The following is a 25745-nucleotide window of genomic DNA, read 5'->3' on the forward strand; positions in this document are numbered from 1 at the left end:
CGCTAGTTTACATCCTCCTTTAAATAGACGAAGAAGAAGAAGAAGAAGCACATCCGGAATCTCTTCACGCTACTCGCATGCGCACAGAACGTTCCGTTTTACTGACCGGAAACTGCGTCACTCATCAACTACAGTTTGTTTCATCATTACTGCAGATCAATATTAGACGCTGATAAGATCAAAGCAGGTAATGTCTCTCTCTCTCTCTCTCTCTCTCTCTCTCTCACACACAATTTCAGTTTTAAAGTACTTTATTAACATGATTAACGTGTCGTGCCAGGAGATCTGCAATGGAGAATATTACACTGTGAATGATTTAACTTGAATGTTCTGCCTTCTTGTCATTTCTGTAATATGCATGAAACAGTCTTTTATGTTTTTATTGAATGTCCAAGGTTAGTGTCGCTGGAATGATTCTCGAATGGCTGGACTTTGATTGCAAGTGCAAAATTTGCAATTTGGAAGACTTGCACTTGAAGGGCAAATTATTAATGTTATAAATGTTTTTAAAGCTTTAGTGGAATCAAGAATAATGGTAGAATATGTTTTTTTATAGAACTACAGGAAACATGGTTGAATTTGTGCATAAATGGTGTATAAATACTGGTTTGCTTTGTGAAGATGAGTCTTTATCATTTAATTGGTAATTATGTTTTAATATATATTTTCTCTCTCGAACATGAAAGAACATGAAAACAATAATAACTATAAAGAAATAACAATTCAGCATTAATACAATATTATATAGGGTCAGTAACAGGGGTAGGGGGTCGGGGTCAGGGGTCATCCACACATTCATGCATTCATGAATTATTCATATATTTATTTTTAGTTTTGGTTGTCCCTCTTGCACATTCTTCCTTTTCACCTAGAATAAGAAAAAAATTGTTTTGGGGTACATTCATTGAAATCTGGGCATATGATGTTTATTTTGATGGTAATATTTTTGTTTCTAATTGGTTGGTATTTTGGGAATTTTGTGAGGAAGAGCGGCTCTGTCTCAATCACTCCCAGGTTGCATTGGGAGCACAGTCTGAGCACGTTTGTTTTTTTTTGATGGTTGACTGTCAGGGCCCAGTAATGCCAGACTCTGTTGCAGCCACTCTTAAGTGGGCTACAGGAGAACCAGGTCATCTGCGTAGAGGAGACACTTTGTCTCGTTATCATGTAAAGTGAGACCTTGAACGGGAGATAATTTGTGCCAACCAATTGATATATATGTTGAATAGGGTGAGGCTTAAAATTCAGCCTTGTCTCACTCCTCGCCGTTGAAGGAAAAATTTGGTTCTTTTGTTGCCAATTTTAACAGCACATTGACTGGCTGTGTCCATTGATTTGATCACATCATAAGCTTTTCAACCTACACCGCTGTCAATAAGTTTAAAGTATAATCCTTCATGCCAGATTGAAACAAACGCTTTCTTAAAATCTACAAAACAAGCAAAGATTTGGCTTTAATCATGATGTACATATTTATAAATGAGTGTCTGTAGGGTGAAAATGTGGTCAGATGTGCAACAATTTGGGAGAAATCCAATTTGATATTTATTCAAGACATTGTGCTTCATAAGGAAGTCTAAAAGTGTGGTGTTTAAAATACTGGAGAAAACCTTCCCCAGATTACTGTTCACACAGATGCCTTGGTAGTTAATAGGGTCTAATTTATCTCCACTCTTATAAATGGGGCTGATGAATCCCTGATTCCAGATCTCAGGGAAATACAGAGAGGACCAAAAACACAAAAAGTGTTTTTTTTTTGTTCAAAAAGTGTGCAGAATGCTGTGTGCAAGACAGCTAGGTGTTCTGTGTAGAAAGCAGGTTGGTGGTGATGATTTTACACTTGCTGTGTGATGTGTCTTTAAATAGGCCCTCAGGGTTTTCTTTCTGGATTTCAAGTTTGTGTTGTTTTCTGCTCTTCTAACGGGGCTTTTCCACTGGCTGGTACAACTCGACGCTGCTCGCTTTTTGGGGGTTTTTCACTGTGGATAGTTCCCGGTACCTGATACTTTTATAGTACCACCTTGGTCGAGGATCCAAGCGAGCCGAGCCGATACTAAACGTGATGTCAAAATCAAGCAGATCACTGATTGGTCAGAGAGAATCGTCACTACCAGCGTCACTGGATTTTCGACACGCGACATAAACCCGCTAGTTTTAAAGTTATCAACAGCGATAACAGTATAATTTCTTCACGTGATTTCGTATTGTGAAAAAAGAAATGGCTGTGTGCAAAACCATGCTGTAGTCAATAAACTAGGTGCAGACAGACCACTCGTTAGCAACAAGTGAAACGAAAATGTCTCTCAGGAAGAGTATCAGCTGTTGGCCGCACACGGCTACCACCGTACCACCAACAGTGTCGGGAAAAGTTAAAAACACTTAAAAGTGACTACAGAACCATCAAGGAAAAGTGGAAGTGGTTCGACCAAATGGACGCTATCTAAACCAGCGAGCAATGGGAGGGAGAGTGCCCTGGACTGGCGTTGATCCACAATGGAGGATGGTACGTTTTGTTACTCTGCTTGAATTCTTCACTTTATTTCAATCAATCAAATCAAATCAAAATCAAATCACTTTATTGTCACACTACCATGTACACAAGTGCAACAGTAGGTGAAATTCTTGTGTGCAGTTCCGAGCAACATAGCAGTCATGACAGTGACGAGACATATACCAATTACAATAAACAACATACTTACACAAAACAATTTACATATCAAATGTACACATACTTACACAAAACAATTTACAAATCAGATGAACACATACTTACACAACACAATAATTATATACAATGCAGAATATAGAACAGAATATACAATACAATACAATAAGTGGGAGTATATGAAATATATATGTGTATATATATATATATAGCAGTTGTATTGAGGAGAATATGTTGACAGTCCAGTGTGAGATTATAGCTGAATAAAGTGCAGTGCTAATTATTGATCCTGATAGATCAAGAGTTCAACAGTCTGATTGCTTGGGGAAAGAAGCTATCATGTAGTCGGCTGGTGCGGGTCCTGATGCTGCGATACCGCCTGCCTGATGGTAGCAGTGAGAACAGCCCATGACTTGGGTGACTGGAGTCTCTGATGATCCTCCGAGCTTTTTTCACACACCGCCTGGTGTATATGTCCTGGAGGGAGGAAGCTCACCTCCGATGATGTTCCTGGCAGTTCGCACCACCCTTTGCAGGGCTTTGCAGTTGTGCGCTGGTGCTATTGCCGTACCAGGCGGTGATGCAGCCAGTCAGGATGCTCTCTACAGTGCTGGTGTAGAACCGTGTGAGGATGTGGTGGTTCATTCCAAACTTCCTCAGCCGTCTCAGGAAGAAGAGGCTGGTGAGCCTTCTTCACAACGGCCTCAGTGTGGACCGGACCATGTGAGTTCCTCAGTAATGTGGACACCGAGGAACTTGAAGCTGCTGACTCTCTCCACCGGTGCTCCATTGATGGTGATGGGGTTGTGTTCTCCGTCTTTCTTCCTGAAGTCCACAACAAGCTCCTTGGTTTTACTGACGTTGAGGGAGAGGTTGTGCTCCTGACACCAGCGTGTCAGAGTGTGCACCTCCTCTCTGTAGGCTCTTTCATCATTGTCAGTGATCAGACCTACCACCGTCGTATCGTCAGCAAACTTAATGATGGCATTGGAGCTATGTGTTGCCACACAGTCATGTGTGTACAGGGAATACAGGAGTGGGCTGAGAACACAGCCCTGCGGGCTCCAGTGTTGAGGGTCAGTGATGAGGAGGTGTTGCTGCCCATTCTAACCACCTGACGTCTGCCTGACAGGAAATCCAGGATCCAGCTGCACAGCAAGCTGTTTAAGCCCAGAGCCCGGAGTTTCTCATCAAGCTTGGAGGGCACTATGGTGTTGAATGCTGAGCTGTAGTCTACAAACAGCATTCTCACATATGTGTTCCTTTTTTCCAGGTGGGAGAGAGCAGTGTGTATTGTAGATGCAATGGCATCATCAGTGGAGCGGTTGTTGCGGTAGGCAAACTGCAATGGGTCCAAAGAGGGGGGCAGAACAGAGCAGATGTGATCTCTGATTAACCTCTCGAAGCATTTGCTGATGATGGGGGTCAGAGCAACAGGACGCCAGTCATTTAAGCATGTGATTATAGCTTGCTTCGGTACAGGCACAATGGTTGATGTTTAGTCATTTAGTTGACCAGCTACTGGAAACCTTCTAAAACAACCAGCCCAATTTAACTGTTACACTTGTGTAAAATCACCATGCAACAACTGCTTTATGCAGCACAATGAGCTAGCAGCTAACAGCTAGCGCTCGTGTTATTGTTTTGGTCTGTTTGTGTCGTGTTTACAATGATGTCATGGCAGTAGAGGCGGCACAACTATGACGATCAGCCTATAATCCCACCTACATTGAGGCGGCACTAAACTGCAGTGGAAATGCAAGCTCAGAAAAGTAAAGCGGGTCGAGTCGAACCATAACGTGCAGTGGATATATCTCAACCAGCCAATCAGAAGGTGTGAAGGCCAACTGTCCTTTGCTATTGTTATTTTGACTTAGCATAGCAGGTAACCTTTGGACAGTTTTGTTTAAAAAGTTTTTTTAAAAGTTCCTTTTTAATTTAATTATTTCTTCCTACTTGTTTTTATGAAGATCATTTTGGGTGGGTTGCTTACCTCTATCAAAGAGCCAGTTGAAATCCTCTGGTGGTTTACTTTTTCTTAAGTCCTTCTGGGCTTCCACTGCTATTTTGTCTCTGTTGTTATTTATGTAATTCTCCTTTTGGTCAAATAATTTTCCAAATATATTAATCCTTCTTGTTATGCCAATGAAGTTTGAATGTAGTTCTGTATTCTCCAGATTTAGTTTTTCCCATCTGGTGTCCTGTAGTAGGGAGGGTCCACTCCAGTGTGAAGTTCTTCAAGTACAGTTTTTCACAAATATGTCTTATTTTCCAAAGTATTCCTACGTTCCAAATGTTAAGCCATGTTTAAGCTAAATTAATAACAGATACAGTACAAACATTTTAAGTTAGAATTCATGCAGGTTAAAACCATGTACAGGTCTTGTAAATGGTACCATTTCTTATACAGTTGTCACTGTGCAAGAACATTTTAACTTATTTAATTTTAAAGGTACTAATAGTATTCCATGTAGTATCTTTCTTCGAAAACCTGGCAAAAATAATATTTCCTCTACTTTAAAACAATAAATTCTTGCCAATACCAATATAAGATATATCATAAACAAGTTGGGTTTAGAAGCATTCAATCAGGCAGAAAACCTTTGTGATACAGACAGGATTTGGTGATGATAATAATGTGGAAAATCACACTTTTTTTCTTTACTCCCAGTAAGTAAAACGGATGTAGGCGCTATCTACCGCTGAAACTGCCACCTATGCTTCTAGAACTCAATAAAGTTAGTTCTATCAGGAAGACACGCAGGCTTGAGTGAAGTTTAAGATGCCATTTATTTGATAAATGTAAAACAGAAAGTAATGTCTCTCTCTTTGGCGTAGGCCCCGTCCGCCGGTCCGAGGGAGTTGTACCCGGAGCCGTCATGTCCTTCCAGAGATAGGAGGCAGGGGCGAGGAGCCTACCCCCATGCGGGACAGGGCTCAGCTGGTGGTGGTGGGGTGGTGGAGGTTGCAGTGTTAGCACACCGAAACAGCAATGTGATAGATTGTGAGTGGACTTTTAAAGCAATGGCTTACATGCGATTGGCTAGGAATTACCCAGCTAACGATGTGATGATGTACAGCTGCTAGTCTTCCCGCTAGAACTACGCTGCGCTTCCATTTATAGTTTCGATATTTGTTGGACATTGTTTCTCCTTCCCACGCTCTCCTTCTAGCTACATGCTTTTGTATTGCAATTTTGCACTTGTTTATTAAACTGCATATTATTTGTTCATTTTAGACCCGATGGAAGTCAATAAAGTGGAGGAGAAATATCATCATCTCTCACACACTGAAGAGAACCAAAGAGGAGCCGAAAAATCTTCTACCTGCACTGTGTATGAAAAGATTTTCACACATAACGAAAATCACAAGACAGTTCACACTGGAGAGAGGCGGCACATGTGTGATCAGTGTGGAAAGAGTTTCATACGAAAAGCAAATCTTACGAGGCACATGAGAGTTCATACTGGAGAGAAGCCGCACACTTGTGATCAGTGTGGAAGGAGTTTCACACATAAAGATTACCTTACGAGACACATGACCGTTCACACTGGGGAGAAACCACACACGTGTCATCAGTGTGGAAAGAGTTTTAAAAATAAATCAAAACTTCCGAATCACATGAGAATCCATTCTGGAGAGAAACCGCACACATGTAATCGGTGTGGAAAGAGTTTCATCCGAAAGGAATCACTTACATATCACATGAGAATCCACACTGGAGAAAAGCCATACACATGTGATAAGTGTGGAAAGAGTTTCACTGTTAAAGCAAACTTTAAGACTCACATGAAGGTTCACACTGGAGAGAAGCCGTACACTTGTGATCAGTGCGGAAAGAGTTTTGCACAGCTGAACGATTTAAAAAATCACCAGAATATGCACAGCGGTGTGAAGAATTATGTGTGCTTTGAGTGTGCAAAGTCTTTTACTACAGGTGGCCTATTAAAACAGCACCAAAGAATTCACACTGGTGAAAAACCTCACAAGTGTTCACACTGTGACAAGAGATTCACTATGTCATCAAACCTGAAAACACATGAGAGAATCCACACTGGAGAGAGGCCGTATAACTGCCGTCCATGTGGGAAAAGTTTCATCCAAATTGGTAATCTAATGGTTCATATGAAAAAGCATCATCCAAAGTCTTCATGTAAGTAATATGGGATTCAAATAAACTCACAGAGTATACTGTCAGTGTATGGAGATCACTGTAGTAGTTTAGAACAGGTATCTTCAACCTTTTACAGGCTAAGGACCCCTTGTTACATATTGCATAATACTGAGTGTTGCATGAAAAGCCTGGACTATAATAAATAACATGCGTATAGGACCATATTAATGTATTTACATGTTTGATGATGCTAACATAATTCAAGTCATTAAAATAATCATCATTGGTTTACAGAGGCATAAACTTGAACATGGAGTTGTTGCAATGATTTTAGGCATTCTTTTCAGTAGGCTGTACACAATTTCCATAAGAAAAGGCACACAGAGTTTTCAAATACTGGTCATGATTGTTCCCATTTGGACCCCATAGCGATTCTATTGGGTGAATTGCATTTGAATGATACTCTATTCAGTGCTTGATTAGAAATCCTACAAAAACACTTGATGTATGTTGTCTTAACTGCATTGAAAATTAATTATTTTGTGGTAAAGTAAATATAGTAGAAAAGATGAAGTACTTTGTACATGAATGTGGAAGTAATGTCTCCATTTGTACTCCATTCAAACATGTAAAAAGTAATGCTCTAGCTTATAAGTAAATATTATTAATTATTCTTTGTTATCTTTACAGTGCATCATCACATACTTCCATAAACTGATTCGTTTTTCTCTTTAACTTCTGTAATTCTTTGGGTTTTCTTACAGATGGAGATGAAGATAAAGGCGTGACCACGAATGGAGTTTCCTAACAGCTAATCGTACATGTTAATCTAAAACGAACCCTTTCATTGATGTTGAGCTGAGAAACTTTACAAGAGTTAAGAACTTCATTTAACTGGCAGAAATGGAGAAACGTGCTTGCATTTATAAAGTAAAAGCAATTGTTTTAAGAGATATCGTTCATAAAACGCCAGTGTTTAAAAGTCATTAAAGTTCAGTGTAATGTGAAGCACTCGTATCTATGAAATAACTTTGACTTTTATGACCCTCAACACAACTTGAAGTCCACTTCATGCTTTCAATGTGGAACTAGGTACAGCTGTCAGACTTTCTTCTCAAACATTATTAACAGCAATATAAACTACCCCCCAATACAGGTCAGACAGTACCCAGCACAAAAATTTCAGAAATTTGTCACTATGTCTGATTTTTAGGCAATTGATGGCAAAACCCTGGAAGAAATAGTACAACATCTTAAAATGTCAACGTGCTGTCTTGACACACATCCCCACACCATTTTTCAAAAATGTGTTTAACTGTTTAGAAAAAGATCTGTTAGAAATAGTCAATTCCGGGGTCTGGGTATCTCAGCGAGGATTGACGCTGACTATCACACCTGGAGTCGTGAGTTTGAATCCAGGGCGTGCTGAGTGACTCCAGCCAGGTCTCCTAAGCAACCAAATTGACCCTGTTGCTAGGGAGGGTAGAGTCACATGGGGTAACCTCCTTGTGGTGGTGATTAGTGGTTCTCTCAATGGGGCGTGTGGTGAGTTGTGTGTGGATCGTGAAGAGTAGCATGAGCCTCCACATGCTGTGAGTCTCCGCGGTGTCATGCACAACGAGTCATGTGATAAGATGCGCGGATTGGCGGTCTCAGAAGTGGAGGCGAATGAGACGTATCCTCCACTACCCGGATTGAGGTTAGTAACCGTGCCACAACAAGGACCTACTAATTAGTGGGAATTGAGCATTCCAAATTGGGAGAAAAGAGGATAAAACATTCAAATACAGAAATAGTCAATGCCAGGCACGTTTCTGAAGTCCCTGAAAAATGCAGTTATCAAGCCCCTTTTAAAAAAGAGCAATCTGGATAACTATATTAAACAACTACAGACCAATCTCAAATCTTCCTTTCATGGGCAAGATAATTGAAAAGGTTGTTTTCAATGAGTTGAACACATTCATAAACTCAAATGGCCACTTGGAGAATTTCCAGTCTGGATTGCGACTGCAGCACAGTAACGGCGCTCATAAAGATCCTAAATGATATTCGGCTAAATACTGATTCAGGCAAAATATCAGTGCTGGTATTATTAGATCTCAGTACTGCTTTTGACACTGTTGACCACAACATTCTCCTGGACAGATTAGAAAACTGTGTAGGGAATCTCTGGGACGGTCCTCAACTGGTCAGGTCATACCTAGATGGGAGGGGTTACTATGTGAACATGGGCAGCTATGATTCTGAGTGGACGTCCATGACGTGTGGAGTCCCACAAGGCTCAGTTCTTGCACCGCTACTGTTCAACATATATATGCTTCCACTAGGCCAAATAATACAAAATAACAAAATTGGTACCATAGCTATGCAGACGACATCCAGATTTACCTAGCCCTATCGCCAAATGACTACAGCCCCAAAGACTCTGTTCCAGTGCATTGGTGAAATTAACTGTTGGATGTACCAAAACGTCTTACAGTTAAACAAAGACAAGACAGAGATCATTGTATTTGGGAAAAAAGGCCAAATTCCCAAGGTGAACTCATACCTTAACTCCAAGGGTCTAGAGACATAAATTGCTCAATAGCCTAGGACAGATATGCTTGTTGAATAGAAACCCAACAGACCTCTCAGATCATTAGGATCAAGTCAGTTAGACATACAGGGGGTTCACTCAAAACAAGGTGAGACAGCGTTTAGCTATTATGCCACCCACAGCTGGCACCAGCTTCCAGAAGAGGTTAGATGTGCCCCAACAGTTGCCACATTTAAATCCAGACTGTAAACACATCAGTTTAACTGAGCATTTATTCACTGAGCACTTACTGATTGTACTGTGTCATTTTATTTCTGTATTCTTTTTATTTTAATTTGTTTTAATAATTTTTCTCTTTTTTAATTTATTATTTTTATTCTTATTTCTTGTTCTTAATTGGTTTTAAATTGTATTTTCTTTATAATTTTTATATAAAGCACTTTGAATTGCCATTGTGTATGAAATGTGCTGTATAAATAAACTTGCCTTTTATTGCAGAAATAAACTCAAGTTTATATTTATTTACATTTATGCAGCTTTTATCCAAAGCACTTACAGGCAATCGGACAGCCTGAGTTAAGTGCCTTACTCAGGACACAATGGTGGTGGCTGTGGGGATCAAACCAGTGATCTTCTGATTACCAATGTATTATACAGAGCACTTATTACAGGGACAATCCCCCCGGAGCAACCTGGAGTTAAGTGTCTTACTCAAGGACACAATGGTGTGACTGTGGGGATCAAACCAGCAACCTTCTGAGTACCAGTTATGTGCTTTAGCCCACTACACCACCACACCATGGTGTTAAACTAGAAGTGTTTAAGAAGTGAGTTTTGATGCTTTTAATGTTATTTTAATTTTCCTTTAGTTAGTATCTTGGATATTTCATCCAAACATGAAAACGATGTCATCATTTACTCTTTTGTTTTTTTCCACATTTTCTGTCTTCTGTGGAGCACAAAAGGAAATCTTAGGCAGAATGTTATTGTCAGTCACCATTAACTTTCATTGCATCTTTTCTATACAAAATGAATAGTGTTGAAGTAAAGTCTGATCATTTCTGCTCTCTAGGGGACAAACAGTATTTATTTTCTTTCTACTACATATTTCAACACATTAAAGTCAATTTTCACAATAAACTTTGATTCAAAGCAGCACAAAATTCTGCTGTAATATCTTAAATGTCTTAAAGTCCTCCTAGAGCAGTTTCATTGAAAAAAACTATTTCAACGTTCAATTTCAGTTCAAATCAATTAGTTCATATATTGTTAATAATAAAAACTACATATCAGAATAAATGTGTTGAACCTTTATGATGGTCATTATATATAATGATAAGTGACTGATGTAATAATCATATATGATTAATAGAGTATAATACAATTTGTCCTGTCACTTGATGGATCGTAACTGTGTTAATCTTAAAGAGTGAATCTGAACTGATTAGAAAAATTTACAATATGTCACCTTATTATTCATAACATGATTGTGGAAAGAATATTTAGCATTATAAATACTGTATATTTCACCATTATCTATATAGGAATATTCTGTATACACGTCTTTAAATATGTATTTTATAACTATGTTTAAAACAAATCTTTAATATATATTTATATATATATAAAACGCTAACTCCTTGCTAATGTTTCATCTTCAGTATTAGCATATGGTGACACATTAAAATGCTTGCACTGATAATACAATGCATTTAGTTTTGAAATTAGAGCCATTTAACATGTTTTTATACTTCAAAGAGTTTAGTCAGGAATAGTAAATCATAAGTGCGATGTAAGTAGCTTTGGATAAAAGCGTCTGCTAAATGCATCAATGTAAACACCAGAAGAGTTGATCAGGCAGTGCTGAAGCTTTATTATCTCTGTCAGACGCTGAGTAGAGGAGGTTCAGTGTTTCTCCATAATTACAGTAGGTGGCGCTAGTTTACATCCTCCTTTAAATAGACGAAGAAGAAGAAGCACATCCGGAATCTCTTCACGCTACTCGCATGCGCACAGAACGTTCCGTTTTACTGACCGGAAACTGCGTCACTCATCAAATACAGTTTGTTTCATCATTACTGCAGAACAATATTAGACGCTGATAAGATCAAAGCAGGTAATGTCTCTCTCTCTCTCTCTCTCTCTCTCTCAATTCAGTTTGCTTTATTGGCATGACAAAAGTACATTTTGTATTGCCAAAGCTTTTTTAAAACAACATATCTCTCTCTCTCTCTCTCTCTCTCTCTCTCTCTCTCTCTCTCTCTCTCTCTCTCTCTCTCTCTCAATTTTCCATTTAAAGTACTTTATTAACATGATTATGTTTACATACAATATTGTATTTGATCTGTTTCTGCTGAACTGGAAAACTGTGGCATGAGGTTTGAGAGTTTGTGGAGGTATCTCTCTCTCACCTCTGTAAATCACTTCACAGTGAAGGAGAAAGTGTGTCTCTGTCTCGACCTCACCAGTGTCACAGTGAGCACCGACTCGTTCATGTTTGTCTGTGTCGACCTTTTTCTGTGATCACTGAGTCTGTATTTGGTGTTTTGGATCTCTTACAGTGTGCAGATATTCTGCCAGATTATATGTTCTGTTTAGGGTCCGATAACATTCCTGTTTGCTTTGGTTTTTACTTTCATTTTCCCAATGGTCCAAATATGAATTTTTGCTCTCTTTTATGATTTGGTTTATTGTGATCTGGTTTAGTTCAGCAGTGCTGGTCTGAAACTGGTGTTTGTTAGTAGGTTTGTGAGTTTTCTGGTTTTAGGCTTCAGCTCTTGGGTTTTAAGGGCTTCATGTTGAAGTGTGTTTGGGGAACTTGAATTTAGGTGTGTCCAAAATTTGAGGGATGGTTTTTCATTATGTATAATTTGGGGGTATCTGCCTAGTTGGGCCCGGCATGCATTAGTACGTGTTCTTCTCTGAACTCTTCGAATGTTTCCACAGAATTCTGCATGCAGGGATTTTATAGGGTGTTTGTCCCATCTCCAGTAATCTGCCAGACAGAGGGGACCCCAAACCTCACATCCGTACAGAGCAATAGGCATTATAATACTATCAAAAATTGTACACCAAATTGTTGCAGGAATGTCTATTTGGGTAAATTTGCCCTTAATAGCACAGAATGCTCTTCTAGCTTTCTCTTTTAGTGCATTCACTGCCAGACCAAAACCCCCTGAAGCACTAATGTTTAGAGCAAGGTAGTCTTAGTGTCGGGTGTGTTATATTGCAGTGTTCCCCAGAGTGAATGTGTATCTGGTGTCCTGTAATCTGGATTTTTTCTGGAAAATCATAATTTTTTATTTTCCAGATTGACTGTCAGGGCCCAGTTCTGACAGTCGTTCTCCAGCAGGTCCAGGTGCTGCTGTAGTCCTTGTGCAGTAGCTGACAGCAGCACCAGATCATCTGCATAGAGAAGAAATGTAACTTAAGAATGATTTAGAGTATGACTCCTTTGTCGCTGCCAGTGCTCCTGATCACGGAGTACTCTTCCCAGTCACTGACAGCTCTCGTCAAGCCTCCCTCTACTCCACCTTCCTTGGCTTCTCCCCTTGAGCCTCCCATGGCTCCGCCTTTCATGGCCCGCCTTTCATGACTCCGCCCCTCAAGCCTCCCACGGCTCTGCCCCTCTAGTCTCTCCTGGCTCCGCCTGCTCCCCCCAGAGACTATTCCTCCAGCATCTCCGCCTGCTTCCCCAGAAACTCCTCCTCCAGGGGCTCCCCAGAAACTCCTCCTCAAGTGGCTCGACCCACAATTCCAGAGACTCCTCCTCCAGCAGTTCTGTCCACCTTACCAGAGACTCCTCTTACAGCAGCTCCACTCTTGGCCCTGTGGCCACCTCCCAGTCCTCCTGACCCTATCTCGGCCCTGTGGTCGCCTTCCAGGACTCCTGACCCAGTCCTCACCCTGAGGTCATCTCCTTGGTCTCCTGGCCATCTGCCTTATCAGCTCTGGTCTCCTGGCCATCCGCCTGATCTGCTCCTGGTTTCCTCCAGAGGCGACAAGAGTGTCAAAATTCGCTCTGGCTGTCCTGCCAAAACGCTATGGAAGATTCGTGGATGCTCTGATGTAGTTGAGATAGGCGGCAAAGTTCGTTCAGATTGCTTGGTTTTGTGAACTATATTGAAAGGGCCGCAAAACATCCAGACATGTCGACAGGTATCTTTTTGCGACATATCACAAGTAGCGTATATCCTCAAAACTTTTAATATTATTATTATTATATTATATATACCATAATATCCACTTCAACTCACCTGGCACACCAACAATTTCAGACACCTTAGTCCACGCATCTTTTTTTATTATAATTTATATTCCTGTAATCAAACAGGGACAGATCCCATATTACGGGAAAACCCGCCACGGCAATAATCAGTTTCTCCTCACTTTTGTCTTTGGAACAGTGTTTGGTGGGAACCAAAGTTTACATGGTTGTGTTCTCTAGACTTCGCTAGAGCGGAGCACTTCTATACTCCAATAGGTTGCCACCGAACCGCATCAAAGCTCATTACCATAATGTTGGCCGCACTTGAACATTCCTCTGACGTCCACACCGCCCAAGACGCGCCACGCCGCTTCTCGCCGGCGAGAGACACTGGGTGCCATAGAAAATTAATGACTTCTGGTCGATTTGACACTCTCGACGCCTCTGGTCTAAACGCACCATTAGCTGTTCTCAGACTATTGGCCTCTCAGTGTGCCATTCAGCATTTGTTTGGCTTAGTTGCTTTCACACCTTCCATTTTGCTCAAAATCTTGGGTTGTTGTTGAGCAGGTAGGCCGGCAGACCTAGGTTATGTCACTATGTTTGGTCTTAATTTTATGTATTAAACTTAATTGTTTGTTTCCCTTAAGTTTCCAATATTTCAGTCTTTTAAAGTTACTCAGTGCACACTGATTACAATCAGATTGTCCATGTAGCTTCTATGTTGGCTGATGCATTGTTTCTGGTGTGGTCTGTGGAGTTCTTAAAATGCTGTGAGATTTCCAGAGTGTGTCCAACAGCTCTAAAACATTCTCTCTCTCTCTCTCTCTCTCTCTCTCTCTCTCTCTCTCTCTCTCTCTCTCTCTCTCTCTCTCTCTCTCTCTCTCTCTCTCTCTCTCTCTCTCTCTCTCTCCCTCCTTAGCAACTAGCCAGAACACCATAGCAACTCACTAAAACATGCCATCACATGCTAGCAATACCTTGTGCTAAAGCATGCTAACGTCTTGTTAACACGTGCATGCAATGCCTAGCTAAGTGTTTGCTAGCTTCTATCATCAGTTTAAACTTTCAGACTAGGCTGTTTCAAGCCATCCTCAAAGTTTGTCTTCAAACTTTATCAGTTTATTTCCCTTCATGAGCTACATTTCTTACACCGCTAATGTCTTGGTCTAGTCAAGTCTCGTGTTTTCGAGTTTTGTTTAGTTCTTTAGATATGATTGCTGGAAAGCTTTTGTGTTGCTATTTTACACTTTTTTTATTTTTATTAACCAGCACTTTGTTAATTTTAGACCTGATGGAAGTCAATAAAGTGGAGGAGAACCATCATCATCACACTCATACTGAACCGAACCGAAGAGGAGCTGAAAAATCTTCATACCCTGTGTATGAAAACAGTTTCACATGTAAAAAAAATCGAATGAATCACATTACTGTTCACACTGTAGAGAAGCTGCACACATGTGATCAGTGTGGGAAGAGTTTCTCACAAAAATCCAATCTTACAAAGCATGTGAAAATTCATACTGGAGAGAAGCCGCACACATGTGATCAGTGTGGAAGGAGTTTCACACAAAAATCCAATCTTACAAAGCATGTGAAAATTCATACTGGAGAGAAGCCGCACACTTGTGATCAGTGTGGAAGGAGTTTCACACATAAAGATTACCTTACGAGACACATGACCGTTCACACTGGGGAGAAACCACACACGTGTCATCAGTGTGGAAAGAGTTTTAAAAATAAAGCAAAACTTCCGAATCACATGAGAATCCATTCTGGAGAGAAACCGCACACATGTAATCGGTGTGGAAAGAGTTTCATCCGAAAGGAATCACTTACATATCACATGAGAATCCACACTGGAGAAAAGCCATACACATGTGATAAGTGTGGAAAGAGTTTCACTGTTAAAGCAAACTTTAAGACTCACATGAAGGTTCACACTGGAGAGAAGCCGTACACTTGTGATCAGTGCGGAAAGAGTTTTGCACAGCTGAACGATTTAAAAAATCACCAGAATATGCACAGCGGTGTGAAGAATTATGTGTGCTTTGAGTGTGCAAAGTCTTTTACTACAGCCAGTGAATTGAAACAGCACCAAAGAATTCACACTGGAGAAAAACCTTACAAGTGTTCACACTGTGACAAGACATTCACTAATTCTGGACACTTGAAAACACATGAGAGAATCCACACTGGAGAGAGGCCGTATAACTGCCGTCCATGTGGGAAAAGTTTCATCCAAATTGGTAATCTACAGAGGCATATGAAAAGCCATCATCCAAAGTCTTCATGTAAGTAATATGGGATTCAAATAAACTCACAGATGGAGTTGTCAGTGTATGGAGATCACTGTAGTAGTTTAGAACAGGTATCTTCAACCTTTTACATGCTAAGGTTTGCTCTCGATGCTCCATCCATGCATGGCTGCATAGATGGGTGGGGAGTTTACCTAGAACAGAACTATTCCACAAATACAAAGATGCTTCAACTAGCTACAGCTGAAGTCAGAAGTTTACATATACTTAAGTTGAAGTAATTTAAACAAATGTTTTAACCACTCCACAGATTTAATAGTAGCACACTATAGTTTTGGCAAGTCGTTTAGGACATCTGCTTTGTACATGACACAAGTTTACAGACCGATTGTTTCACTTTTAATTGACTATCACAATTCCAGTGGGTCAGAAGTTTACATACACTAAGTTAACTGTGCCTTTAAGCCATCATAACACTCAGGAAGGAGACTTATTGTGTCTCCTAGAGATGAACATAGCTTGGTGCGAAAAGTACAAATCAATCCCAGAACAACAGCAAAGGACCTTGTGAAGATGCTGGAGGATACGGGAAGACGAGTATCTAGATCCACAGCAAAACGAGTCCTATATCAAAATCATCTGAAAGGCTGCTCAGCAAGGAAGAAGCTGCTGCTGCAAAACCACCATAAATAAGCCAGACTACAGTTTGCAAGTGCACATGGGGACAAAGATCTTACCTTTTGGGGAAATGTCCTCTGGTCTGATGAAACAAATATTGAACTTTTTGGCCATAATGACCATCGTTATATTTGGATAAAAAGGGTGAGGCTTGCAAGCTGAAGAACACCATCCCAACAGTGAAGCATGGGGGTGCAGCATCATGTTGTGGGGGTGCTTTGCTGCAGGAGGGACTGGTGCACTTCACTAAATAGATGACATCATGAGGAAGGCAAATTATGTGGATATATTGAAGCAACATCTCAAGACATCAGCCATTAAAGCTCGGTCAAAAATGGGTCTTCCAAATGGACAATGACCTCAAGCATACCTCCAAAGTTGTGGCAAAATGGCTCGAGGGCAAAAAAGTCAAGGTATTGGAGTGGCATCACAAAGTCCTGACCTCAATCTGATAGAACATTTGTGGGAACTGAAAAAGCGTGTGTGAGCAAGGAGGCCGACAAACCTGACTCAGTTACTCCAGTTCTGTCTGGAGGAATGGGACAAAATTCCAGCAACTTATTGTGAGAAGCTTGTGGAAGGAAACCCAAAACATTTGACCCAAGTTAAACAATTTAAAGGTAATGCTACCAAATATTAACAAAGTGTATGTAAACATCTGACCCACTGGGAATGTGATGAAAGAAATAAAAGCTGAAATAATTCATTCTCTCCACTATTATTCTGACATTTCACATTCTTAAAATAAAGTAGTGATCCTAACTGACCTAAAACAGGGAATGTTTTCTACAATTAAATGTCAGGAATTGACAAGAGTGAAAAACGTTTTTGGCTAAGGTGTATGTAAACTTCTGACTTCAACTGTAAGTCATTTAAGAGTTCATTCAATTATTAATTTCACAGAATTGGTCCTGACTGAAATAATATTTGTGAGTGTTTGTTAGCTTTACAATGCATCATAATGTATCAATCCTAAAACAGAAAACCATGTCATATTTATTTGCCTACTTGAGTTCATTTCATGGTTAAAAAGGTACATTTTACTTAACTTGGCTGTTCCCAGCATGCACTGGGCATGAGTAATTAATGAGCTTGCATAGTTTCACTGTTTGCAGATTGTTTTTATTGTTGATTTGGTAACGTCTGCTTTTGTGCAGTGTTATGTTTATTTTGTACTCAACAAAATGACCCGTTCGTGATCAGAACTATTCTGTGGATTGTTACCATCCTTGTGTTTTGTGCACCAAGCGTTGAGGTCTCTTTGTGCAGCTCTGAATCTTGTTTCTATCGCATATAATGCAAGACGATGTCTAATATACTACATAGCACACGTTAAAGGAATAGTTCACCCAAAAATGGAAACTCCCTCAGGCTCTGTACCTCCCTCAGCGCTCCTCCATCACTCGATTTCTAATTCGCCGCCCCTGCACCCAGTTCACTCGCTCATCACTGCCTGCATAAATACATTTGTGAAGCTTCTCTTCTGTGTGATATCACCTGTACCATTGATCTCACTGTGTAAACCCTGTGAATCTCAGTAAACGCTCTCGCCTACTACAACTTGTGTGGCTTGAATTCCTGACAGTCATGTAGTCACCAACGAGTTGCCTCGTCCTCACGTGACCCCGTGACCTTACCAACGAGTTTAGGTCATCCCTCTCATGAGTGCCTGTCACAGAGATGCACTGAAGCGAACATTTGTATTATTGTATATGGTTTTATTTCTAAAAGTAATCAATTGTTTGGGTTCAGAAGGACTTCATTTGTCGACTGGAGTCGTGTTTTACATGCCTAAGTACATAAAGCATTGAAATGCTAATACATTTGTATAAACATGAATTAATTCAGTGCTACATCGCTTGAGTAAAATGTAAAAAAAACAAAAAGTGCAATTTACTTGAAACAAAGTATTGCAATGTAAATGTTACTTGAGAATTTCTAATTAAAGCCACCAAGAATTGTGTGACATGGTGTGTTAAATTTACTATAAATTTCTCTGGGAAAATTGTTTCTTTTAAGACTGCTCCATTTTGTGTAACAAGTATATATTAATATGATAATGTCAATTAAATGATCTATGACTTATTAAACTGACTCTTTTAACTAATTCTTTGTGTTTTCTCACAGATAAAGATAAAGGCGTGGCTGTGAATGGAGGTTCCTAACAGTTAATCGTACATGACAACTGTACCAATATAAACACAAGCTGCCTAAAATCTGTGTATTACAAACAGACTCTGTAATGTGGAGAGCTCGTTTCTATGAAATAACTTCGACTTTTATGACGCTCTTATTGCAGAAATAATGGCAAGTTAAACTGGAAGTGTTGAAGAAGTGTCGATGCTTTTAGCCATATTTTAATGACATTTTTGCTGTTATCTTGGGGATTTCACCCAAACATGAAAAGTTTTCTGTCTTCTGTGGAACACAAAAGGAAATGCTATGCATAGTGTTAGTCACCTTTCACTTTTAAAGCATCTTTTCCATACAAGTGAAGTGCTGAAGTATAGTCTTATTGTTTCCGCCCTCTAGTGGTCAAACTGTTTAATGCTCTTTTCTCCATAATAAATATTGCAGTTTGGACTCATGTTATTGTCATTAACAAAAACTAAACTACAATATTTTTGGTTAAAATAAAAGCTGAAACTAAAATAAGTATTAAGTGGTCTCGAATTGATTTTAGTTTTTTGATATGCTAGACTGGATATGGGCAAAGTGGGATGCTCTTTGAAATTATACTTTTCTTGACTCTTTGAATTATGATCCAGACGACGCATAACGTGAGAATACTGTATACATTTAAAGAAAGTTTAGGACGTCTTCTACTTAGTCAAAAGCAAGAAATTAAGAAATATTCAATGGTGGGATGCAGAACCTTTGAAGACCCTCTTTTGACCAAATCCCAGATTTTGTTAAGCAGTACTGGCAAAGTGGGACGGAGGAAAAATGCTTCCATCTATTTGGAATATATTTAAATCTTTTCTTATACACATTTTCATGTCATTAACTTATACTGGATTTACCTAAAATGTCTGTCATTTTCTTCACCATTGATTTTCCCACCGGTGGTCATGCAATGAGTTCTGTCACACGTCCCAAAGTAAAAATAAAAAGGGACAGTTCATCCTAAAATGAAAATTCTCTCATGCCGTTCCAGATGTCTGTGACTTTCTTTCTTCTGCAGAACATGAATGAAGATTTTTAGAAGAATATTTCAGCTCTGCAGGTCCTTATAATGCACGTGAATGGTGAGCAGACCTTTTGAAGCTCCAAAAAACACATAAAGGCAGCATAAAAGTAATCCATATGTGGTTTAATCCATGTTTTTAAATCTGTTTTGTGTGAGAACAGACCAAAATGTAGCTCCTTTTTCACTGCACGTCTTGTAATTGCAGTCTACAGGACCGATCATTATTTCAAGCTCGATTACGCAGAGCGATAGATGGCGCTGGGAAATATAAAATAATAAATCAGATTGTATTGAGGGCCAGCTGTATTGAGGGAGTTTATAATGTATAAAGACAATAAAGGGCATCTTTATGCATTTGGCAGACGCTTTTATCCAAAGCGACTTACAGTGCAGTATTATGTTGGTAGTTATGAGAATAATATTCAAGGCTACAAAAGTGTTTAAAGCACCGCAGGTTGTTAACAGCCTTTTCATCCCAAAACAGATCAAACTCCATCACAGCACTTTCCTGAACACCTGTGAAATTCTCCTGATCCATGTACGGTGTAAGAGTGGTAACATGCAGTTGTAGAAGAGTTATACATTTAAATGTTATCTTTCTATTTCTTCCTTTCATTCTTTTGTATTTCTCTTCCCTCTGGATTGAAGAGTTGATCAGGCCGTGCTGAAGCTTTATTATCTCTGTCAGACGCTGAGTAGAGGAGGTTCAGTGTTTCTCCATAATTACAGTAGGTAGCGCTAGTTTACATCCTCCTTTAAATAGACGAAGAAGAAGAAGCACATCCGGAATCTTTTCACGCTACTCGCATGCGCACAGAACGTTCCGTTTTACTGACCAGTAAATGTTTAGTTTGTTTCATCATTACTGCAGATCAATATTAGACGCTGATAAGATCAAAGCAGGTAATGTCTCTCTCTCTCTCTCTCTCTCTCAATGACCAGACAAATAATAATAATAAATAAAATAGTAACAAATAACAATACAAATATAATTAAAATAAGGTGTCAGGTAATTAATAGGGTAAAAACTATATTAACAATATACACTATACAATTTTAAATAAAATACGAGGAACTATATTTGGTAACTTAATCGGACATTCAAACTGACATCTTCATGGCAGTTTGGGTTGTTGTGTGAGCGCATGATATCTCCTAGCCAATCAGTGAAGATCAGGCTACGTCACTGATAGTCACACCATGACATCTGACCAATCAGAAGTTGCCCGGAGCATTTTAAACTTCAGTGTTGATCCTGATTTTGGAAAGTGAGGCTATGCGCTACTGCCTTCTCCCACATCAACGCGAATAACTTCGAAACTCACACATTCTATGGTTGAATAGTTGTGCAACATGTTGAGATAGGTGTTGTTTGCATAGATTTTTAGAAAGTAGTGACATTTGTGGCATGAAAAATGGTGAGACCATATTTGATGACGTAACATTAGCGCAAGTGACAGCATGTCCATATTTAGACATACGCCCTATGCGTATAGAAAGCCATACTAGGGAATTTTTTCTACAAATAATGCATTATAACGTAGGACAATAATATTTACTAGTGCATTGGATGTTACAACAGGTTTGAATAACATTATACAGTGATTCAGTTGGAAACTTAACACATTTATAGACATTTTCAAGCCATAGATATTGAAATATGGGTGGTTTTGGTCAGTTTTATGACCTTATAACAGTTTTTAATACTTAAATGGCATATATATATAGGTGTTTTTTGTTACTGTGAACCTTGTTACTGCTATAATAAGTGTTACCACCAGTACTTATAATGCTATTTTGTACTTCTTATGATATATTTACAATTTGCATGTCAGTTGTATGACCTTGAAACAGTTTTTATTATAGTTAAATGCCATGTATTGGTGTTTATTTTGACTGTGAGACTTATAACTGCTAAAATAAGTGGTACCACCAGTACGTATAATGATATTTTTCTTATTATTTATATATCAGTAGATCTAAACTTCACTGTTACTTCACAAATAACTCAAACTGGTCTTGATATTGACTCAAAAATGTACTCTCTTTTCTTTGCAGCTGTCTACTCTGCTCTTTTATTGTTAGAAGGAGACTGTTGTGCCAGCCCACCCCAGCATCAGTGATGATGATGATGATGATGGCTCTGAGGAGGAAGATGATGATGTGGCAGATCCTGACTTCCTTCCACCCACCCAGAACCTGGACACTCCAGGCCCGAGTGATATGGGCCCCTCTGACAAGAGGAATTGTGTGTAGCCTGCAGTGGAGGTCAGCAGTGCTTGAAGATGTCAAGGATGACCATGACGACAACTCCACACAAGCAAAGAGTCCAACTAAGAAGGGGGAGCCAGGGACATCAGAATAGGCAAGCCTCACCTCAAGATCATCAAGGAGATGGAGAATAAGGCTGTCCCTCGTGGTACGTTTGACTACGTCACCAGTGACGATGGGATCCTGGCCCTCAGGTGGAAGGACAACAGGATCGTCACTCAGCTGTCAACAGACATGGGGGCGGAGGTGTACTGCAGTGACACCAAGAGGAAGGAACAAGTCAGCTGCCCTGCTGTCATCAAGAGCTACAATGCCAACATGGGGGGCACTGACAAGAGTGATATGCTGGTCCACCTCTACCGCACCCCCATGAAATCAAAGAGGTGGTACATACGCATGTTTGCTTACTCTGTTGATGTCAGCCTCACGAATGCCTGGGTTTTCTACAGGCGGGACTGCAAGTCTCTTGGCCTTCTGGATGGCCTGTCTTTAAAAAAAATTTGGATCCAGGTGTTCAGGGAAGCCAGCAGCCAGAGGCCAGACACATCTAATTCCCAAAGGAGCTCAGCATCTCCAGGCAGCCTCAGCACCTCTACTGACATCCCCACGCCTGTCCGGGGACACTGCAGCCACACCCCAGATAGTTATGTGCGGTTTGACATATCCCTGTTCCACGCCCCTGTCTACACTAACCGCCAGACCTGCAAGTACTGCAGCAGAAAGGGGAACATCTTGAGATCAAAAGTGGTCTGCAAGGTCCACCTGTGCCTCAATGCTTCATCAAGTACCACAAAGCAGTGGCCTAATTCACTAGACTTGACAAAAAAAAAAAATCCTAATAATAATTAAAAATGTTCCTAAATAAATATTTTTATGTTTGTAACAAGTTTATATGCGTTTTTATTATATTTTTTTATATACACTTTTTGGGGAAAGAATTACCCTAGACTGGCGAGGAACCATATTTGGTAACTTTATTGCCCTTGATTTCCAACCTAAAAATATATATATTTTTTTTAAAACTCACAAAAGTTTAAAAGTCTTATAATATCCTCCAATAACACTTAAGTATTTCAATGAGTGCCCTATAAAGGGTTAACAGGACATTATGAACATAAGAAAATAAAAGTACTGTGACTGGAGTACATTAAGGCAGTGATTGGTTTCTGAATTTATCTGCAACTGATGCATGATGGTCCTCCCCCAGTAACACCAGCATCTGATCTGATCTCCCCCAGTAACACCAGCATCTGTCTGATCTCCCCCAGTAACACCAGCATCTGATCTGTTCTCCCCCAGTAACACCAGCATCTGATCTCCCCCAGTAACACCAGCATCTGATCTGATCTCCTCCAGTAACACCAGCATCTGATCTGTTCTCCCCCAGTAACACCAGCATCTGATCTGATCTCCTCCAGTAACACCAGCATCTGATCTGATCTCCCCCAGTAACACCAGCATCTGATCTGATCTCCCCAGTAACACCAGCATCTGATCTGTTCTCCTCCAGTAACACCAGCATCTGATCTGATCTCCTCCAGTAACACCAGCATCTGATCTGATCTCCCCCAGTAACACCTGGATCTGATCTGATCTCCCCCAGTAACACCTGCATCTGATCTGATCTCCTCCAGTAACACCAGCATCTGATCTGTTCTCCCCCAGTAACACCAGCATCTGATCTGATCTCCTCCAGTAACACCAGCATCTGATCTGATCTCCCCCAGTAACACCTGGATCTGATCTGATCTCCCCCAGTAACACCTGCATCTGATCTGATCTCCTCCAGTAACACCAGCATCTGATCTGTTCTCCCCAGTAACACCAGCATCTGATCTGATCTCCCCCAGTAACACCAGCATCTGATCTGATCTCCTCCAGTAACACCAGCATCTGATCTGTTCTCCCCCAGTAACACCAGCATCTGATCTGATCTCCCGCAGTAACACCAGCATCTGATCTGATCTCCCCAGTAACACCAGCATCTGATCTGATCTCCCCAGTAACACCAGCATCTGATCTGTTCTCCCCAGTAACACCAGCATCTGATCTGATCTCCTCCAGTAACACCAGCATCTGATCTGATCTCCTCCAGTAACACCAGCATCTGATCTGATCTCCCCAGTAACACCAGCATCTGATCTGATCTCCCCAGTAACACCAGCATCTGATCTGATCTCCTCCAGTAACACCAGCATCTGATCTGATCTCCCCAGTAACACCAGCATCTGATCTGATCTCCTCCAGTAACACCAGCATCTGATCTGATCTCCCCAGTAACACCTGCATCTGATCTGATCTCCCCAGTAACACCAGCATCTGATCTGATCTCCTCCAGTAACACCAGCATCTGATCTGATCTCCTCCAGTAACACCAGCATCTGATCTGATCTCCTCCAGTAACACCAGCATCTGATCTGATCTCCCCAGTAACACCAGCATCTGATCTGATCTCCCCCAGTAACACCAGCATCTGATCTGATCTCCTCCAGTAACACCAGCATCTGATCTGATCTCCCCCAGTAACACCTGCATCTGATCTGATCTCCTCCAGTAACACCAGCATCTGATCTGATCTCCCCCAGTAACACCTGGATCTGATCTGATCTCCCCCAGTAACACCTGCATCTGATCTGATCTCCCCCAGTAACACCAGCATCTGATCTGATCTCCTCCAGTAACACCAGCATCTGATCTGATCTCCTCCAGTAACACCTGCATCTGATCTGATCTCCCCCAGTAACACCAGCATCTGATCTGATCTCTCCAGAGATCACTTACCCTGATGCCATCCCAGATGTGTATGTCAGTCTTTCTCCATAAGAATGGTGGTGGTGTATTGGAGTGGTGGTGTAGTGGTCTAAGCACATAACTGGTAATCTGGTAATCAGAAGCGATGCTGGTTCTAGCCCCACAGTCACCACCATTGTGTCCTTGAGTAAGACACTTAACTCCAGGTTGCTCCGGGGGGATTGTCCCTGTAATAAGTGCTCTCTGTAAGTCGCTTTGGATAAAAGCGTCTGCTAAATGCATAAATGTAAATAAGAACATTTTTAGAAGAAGCTAGAGCTCTGTAGGTCTTTATAATGGAAGTGAATGGGTGTCACCACTTTGATGGTCCAAAAGTCCCATTTAGGGAGCATAAAAGTAATCCACACGACTATGACTAACGAGGATGCAAAATTTAAGAAACGAGACGCACCCTAGATCTCGTTCATTTTTCAATGAGTGCTGGTGACAAAAGTGACAGTGACTCTAGATGTGAGAAAGTTGATTAAAGGTTAACTTTATGCAAACAAGGATGACTTTTGGGTGCGACAACCAATAGGAGTGAAGAGTGTGTCAGTGGAGCTTATGCCAAACATTTCCTTTGAGAGAATGGAGTCGAGTGCAGGCAAGACAGAGGCAAAGTTTCTGTGAGCGATTTCACTGTTTTATATCATTTGTAACTAAGGATGTTATTAAAAAATCATATGTGAAAAAGAAATTGTCCACAGTCTGAGTGAGTTTAATTCATGCACCGATCAGCCACAACATTAAAACCACCTGCCTAATATTGTGTAGGTCCCCCTCGTGCCACCAAAACAGCGCCAACCCGCATCTCAGAATGCTATTCTTCTCAGCACAATTGTACAGAGGGGTTATCCGAGTTACTGTAGACTTTATCAGTTCAAACAAGTCTGACCATTCTCCATTGATCTCTCACATCAAGGGGGCGTTTTCGTCCACAGAACTGGCGCTCATGGGATGTTTTTTGGTTTTGGCTCCATTCTGAGGAAATTCTAGAGACTGTTGTGCGTGAAAATCCCAGAAATACTCAAACCAG

At 40.5% G+C, this 25745-nt stretch overlaps 1 protein-coding gene across 1 annotated transcript; it reads left to right on the plus strand.

Annotated features, from left to right (window-relative positions):
• Positions 1-133: 133 nt before the first annotated feature.
• LOC127641428 (gastrula zinc finger protein XlCGF57.1-like) lies at positions 134-19066 on the plus strand. The gene is made up of 5 exons (XM_052124443.1): positions 134-187; positions 5504-5669; positions 5904-6768; positions 14927-15816; positions 18586-19066. The coding sequence occupies exons 3-5, from the start codon at positions 5909-5911 to the stop codon at positions 18621-18623; spliced, it is 1788 nt and encodes a 595-aa protein (XP_051980403.1). The 5' UTR covers positions 134-187; positions 5504-5669; positions 5904-5908; the 3' UTR covers positions 18624-19066.
• The last annotated feature ends 6679 nt before the right edge of the window (positions 19067-25745 follow it).

The sequence above is a fragment of the Xyrauchen texanus genome, chromosome 50, assembly GCF_025860055.1.
Source record: "Xyrauchen texanus isolate HMW12.3.18 chromosome 50, RBS_HiC_50CHRs, whole genome shotgun sequence".
Lineage (NCBI taxonomy): Eukaryota > Metazoa > Chordata > Actinopteri > Cypriniformes > Catostomidae > Xyrauchen > Xyrauchen texanus.